General features: G+C 30.8%; 2 protein-coding genes across 2 annotated transcripts; one reads left to right on the forward strand and one right to left on the reverse strand.

Annotated features, from left to right (window-relative positions):
- Nucleotides 1-2,052, forward strand: LOC115444604 (transmembrane emp24 domain-containing protein 3). The gene is made up of 4 exons (XM_030170443.2): nt 1-262; nt 436-553; nt 821-948; nt 1,770-2,052. The coding sequence occupies exons 1-4, from the start codon at nt 107-109 to the stop codon at nt 1,998-2,000; spliced, it is 633 nt and encodes a 210-aa protein (XP_030026303.1). The 5' UTR covers nt 1-106; the 3' UTR covers nt 2,001-2,052.
- Nucleotides 2,053-2,447: 395 nt separating this feature from the next.
- Nucleotides 2,448-4,435, reverse strand: LOC115444595 (protein YIPF5). The gene is made up of 2 exons (XM_030170432.2): nt 4,159-4,435; nt 2,448-4,075 (listed from the first exon to the last, which is right to left on the reverse strand). Exons 1-2 carry the CDS (start codon nt 4,265-4,267, stop codon nt 3,390-3,392), a joined length of 795 nt encoding a protein of 264 aa, XP_030026292.1. The 5' UTR covers nt 4,268-4,435; the 3' UTR covers nt 2,448-3,389.
- Between the last annotated feature and the right edge of the window lie 500 nt (nt 4,436-4,935).

The following is a 4,935-nucleotide window of genomic DNA, read 5'->3' on the forward strand; positions in this document are numbered from 1 at the left end:
ATTTGGAACGCAGCCAATTACGTGGTGTAATGTCAAGTTGTCAATCGATGCGTTTGCGAATTTCTGGGTATTTTTGTAGAATCTTTTGAAAATTATTCATGAAAACATGTTCATTTCGCCACTTATCGTTACCATACTGTTAACTATAATAAATGGAATTCTTTCGAAAAGTGTTGAGCTAACATTTGAACTGCCTGATAGTGCAGAAGAATGTTTTTATCAAGAAATAGAGAAAAACACTTCAGCCGCCTTGGAATACCAGGTTAAATTCTATAATTATTAAATTCTGTAGCTATTTATAATTTATCACTATTTATGTGTAAGATATAATGACTGTAAGAATATGAAACATAACCTATAAAAGGTTTTCCTACAACTGATTTCATTAATTATTGTTTTCCTGTACATTACAACAGCAATGTCTTTTTCTTTTAGGTAATTACTGGAGGCCAGTATGATGTGGACGTTAAAATCGAAGGACCAAATAGGCAAATTATTTATCAACAACAAAAAATGCAGTATGATTCACATCAGTTTACTGCACAGAGCACAGGTATCTCAAAGTTAAAATTTATGGTAATGCTATATCAACTGTACAACTACAAATGTTTTGATCATATACATAATTTTATTTGAAAAACAAAAGATACAATTTTTAATAATAATATCATTATGCAATTTAGTTGGTTACTTACTGATAAAATTACTAATTAGATTTGGTGCATGTATAGCAATCATGTTTGTAATGGCTATTAACATATTGCATGCTTAAATAGTTCGAAAACTGAACTTCCATATTACAATATTCCTAATGTTTTAGGTGTATATAAGGTATGCTTTAGTAATGAATTCAGCACATTTTCGCACAAACTTGTGTACATGGAGCTGAATGTGGGCCCAGAAGAACCTTTGCCTGGAATTGGAGAACATGCCACAGTTCTCACACAGGTAATATGAAGATTTTTATTAATTGAATATTTATTTCTGTCTAAAACATTGATTGTAGCACTAAACTTATAGAATATTCACTATTCTTTGGCTACTATACTTGCCTCTTGCTAGTTAGTATACATAAAAAGTATGAATGCAATATCCTAGTAATGTTATTAATTTAATGTGTTACTATACATACTGGAAACTGTTATAGTTTTTATTTTAATTATATTTGTTTTATGCAACATTCAAACAAAGCATTTTCTGCTAAGTCTGTACAATCTTTAAAATTATCTGTTGTTTATATACATTTTTTATCTAAGGAGAAATTATGACAAGTATAGATTATATAAAAAATGTAGATATGATTGTCTTAAGTACCAATGGGTGGGGCAAAGGACTATGCTGATCTGTTTTGTTGTACTTCTAACTGCATCAACCTACATTCACATCCTATGAATAGGTCATATACCTAGATATCTTGTTCTGTAAACATGAAAGTCTTGTTGAACTGGTGTTCCATATAATGGCAAAACGCATTAAATGTTCGATAATATGACCTTGCCATTTAAAATGATGTATTTACATCCTAGTAAATAATATTTCTACTTGTTGGTATATACATGTTACAAGAAAATATTACAATAACAATTAGTTTCTTCTGTACTCTCTGTGTAGTAACTAGTAAAATTATGATATCAAAATTATAAAGTTTGATTAATGAGAAATTGCAAAAATACAGTTATGAATGTTATTAACAATGTACATTCTTTAATGGCATGATTCCCCACACACTGACTTTCAAATTCCATTTCTAAAATTATACATTTTTTCAGATGGAAACTTCAGCAGAAGAAGTCCATTCTGCCCTTAATAGAATTATTGACCACCAAACACACCACAGGTTAAGAGAAGCACAAGGTAGAAAACGGGCTGAAGATTTAAATGAAAGAGTATTCTGGTGGTCTATGGGAGAAACCCTGGCTATTCTGGTTGTAGCATTTGGACAAGTTATGATACTAAAGAATTTCTTTAGTGACCGACCCACTTTGTACAATCGAATGTAAAATAGTGCTTATAATAGTTTATTTATTAAAACATTCTTGGGTTATTATAAAATTTGTTTTATTTATACAAAGTTTCAATAGTTAATTCAGTTAACATAATATTTTTATGTACAAATTGACAATGTTTTAAAAGAAAGCTATAGACTATGGGCCTGTTCACAGATGTATTTAAAAAGAGTGGAAGATGCATTTTTTTTTTTTAGTTGATTGTAGTGAGCACATTTTGTATAACAGCAAGCAATTTGCGACTCTATGGCGTTAACGTTTTAATTAGTGTGTTATCACCTTATTTAAAAAAAAAACATGTGCATACATTAAATTATCATTTCAGTTTTAGCACAATGTTTCATGGAAATTATCAAAATTTTATATATATCATTGAGAAGTAATGTAAAAAAGGTAACATTAGTAATTAAGTAACACCCAGGGTGCAGAGAAACAACAACAAACATGGGCCAAATAAATATAATTAGTACCTCCATTTTCCAATACTGTTTACATATTATGTAGGTATGATGACTAATTGGCTTAAGGCAAGAGAAGGTATATACCTTCTCCTACATATGCATGTAGGCAATGATAAAGTCTTGAATTGGATGTAAACATAAGTTTGGCAATTCATCAGTATACTGGTTTGTCATATGTGAGACCTCTGTCCTTGTTATTTAAATTTAAGATAGTATTTACACATATGATAATTTTATGAAGGTCATGGTAGGTTATCATTAAAAAAACCAACTAAAGATACAATTAACAGTATGTATGTACTTAAAAGTTGTAGGGTGCCAACACAGATTACCTATATACCACATTGACAGAAACATGTACAATTATATATTTATTGTATTTCTAGAAATTGATTGAACAAAATATTTGAAAATAAAGAAATTCCATATTTATTTTTGTTCATTGTTTTAATTATTTCTTTCTCATAGTACGCCACAAAAAAAAACTAATCTGTAGGTGCAAGATTCATTTTCATATTAGAGAATAATTCATTTTTATTATAAAATACCTAGTTTGGGAATAAAATTTAATGGGATAGGAATCAGACTCATACAACTAATAGATTAGTGATATCACTATTATGCTATGTAAATGTTTGTAGAATTTTACAATTACCCATCATAATAATGTTTTTTTAAATAATATATAATACATATGGAATAATTTCAAACATAATTAAATACTTCATTGCTAACACAAACAAAATTAAAAGCACTTTTCTTAGCCTCACTAAGTTATGATACAAGCTGGATATATTACTATTTAAATCAATAACATAGGATGAGTATTAAAATATAAAATGATAGGTTGTATAAAACTTCAACACAATAATGATAATTATTTCATAGATATTTATTAGTATCACTATTGTTATCAATTATATTAAAACAATACTAGTAATGCAAACACTCCATTCACTAATGCGCACGGGTAGGCTATGAGCGGTCTCTGTTCTGCATCTCCTGACATAGTTACAAACAGCCTGCTAGCCGAAAGGGCTGACCAAATTACTGCAATTGCAGACAGAGTTAATCCTATTGTGCCTTCAAGGGAGATAAAAATTCCTAATCCAGCTAATACGACCATTGGCAACATACAATAACCAAGCACACTGGCTACACTGAGTATTGTAAACACTCCTTCTGAGCGACTCATAAGTGACAACAAAAAGTACATCAATATAACAGACATAACAGATAGCCCATATACATAACCAAAGTGTGCCTTATTTCCTGCCAAAAATAAACAAATGGCTAGAGCTAAACAAAATGCTATTGGGCCTGCAATATCAGTGTCTCTCAATAAGAATGTGGCATCGTCAGCTTTTGATTGCCCATGGAAAGGGTTAAGAACAGCTAGTGTTTTTTCTAAAATTCTATCTGGGTATATTTCTAGTTCATCCAAAAGCGGGGGTTCATCAAAATCAGTTGTTTCTCCGGGAGCATCTCCTGGTATTGGCGCTGGGGTAAATATGTTTGGATTGTAGTACTGGTTGTTGTTTGCGGGCATATTCCCTTGTGTTTGATCGAAGGAATAATTTTGTTGGTCCGTCGGGAAGGTCTGAAAATCTGAACAAAGAGATTAACCATTAGAATTGATGAGTACAAAGATAATTGATGAAGCGTTTAACGGGACAATTACTAGCACTTACCCAAAGTTTGAGCGGCATCACCGAAATTATTCGACATGTTGAAAGAATAGTTTTGGTTATTAGTTTGATTTTGCCAGGCATATTCATTAGGGTTATTAAAATTTGCCATATTGAGAAATATGTTACTTATCTAAGCCAAAATTCTCAATGTATATATGTGTAAATGTCGTTTCTAAATTTCAATTTTCGTAAGTTTCCAAGTCTGAGGAAGCTCCAACAACACAAACAATTGTCAAAGTCGCTACTGTCAATTGTCAATGAGTTACTGACTAATGAGTTTGTCAAATCATTTGTCAAACGTGGAAATATCATAGATATAAGTTAACTATCTGTTTACGGGTTATATTCTTTTTGGTCAAATCCAATTCTAAAATTCCAATCCTGTATGTAAGTATCGTTATTCTGAATCCATTTCATTTGTTTGACCGATGACGTTGTTTTGTTTTTCCAAGATAAATGTTAACACTGTATACTTTACAGCAGAGAGGAATTATAATATGTACTGTACAGCCTAGTTTTTATTATTCCATCTTATTTAATGTATAATATTTAGGGTACCATAGCTCAAAAGGAACCTTTTATAGGATCATATTGTTTTCCGTTGACGATCTTTTTTAGCTGTGAAAAAATCAAATATGTAAGGATTAATGTGATCCAAAGATATGACTGTTAAATCGCATATTTTGTGATTTCACTAGGGAATCAATACCTTAGGATACTTCCTGTGGATCTAGTGCCCGATCTAACTCCCACTTGTCCGGTTTTGTTTATGTGAGA

Source organism: Manduca sexta, chromosome 21, assembly GCF_014839805.1.
Source record: "Manduca sexta isolate Smith_Timp_Sample1 chromosome 21, JHU_Msex_v1.0, whole genome shotgun sequence".
NCBI lineage: Eukaryota > Metazoa > Arthropoda > Insecta > Lepidoptera > Sphingidae > Manduca > Manduca sexta.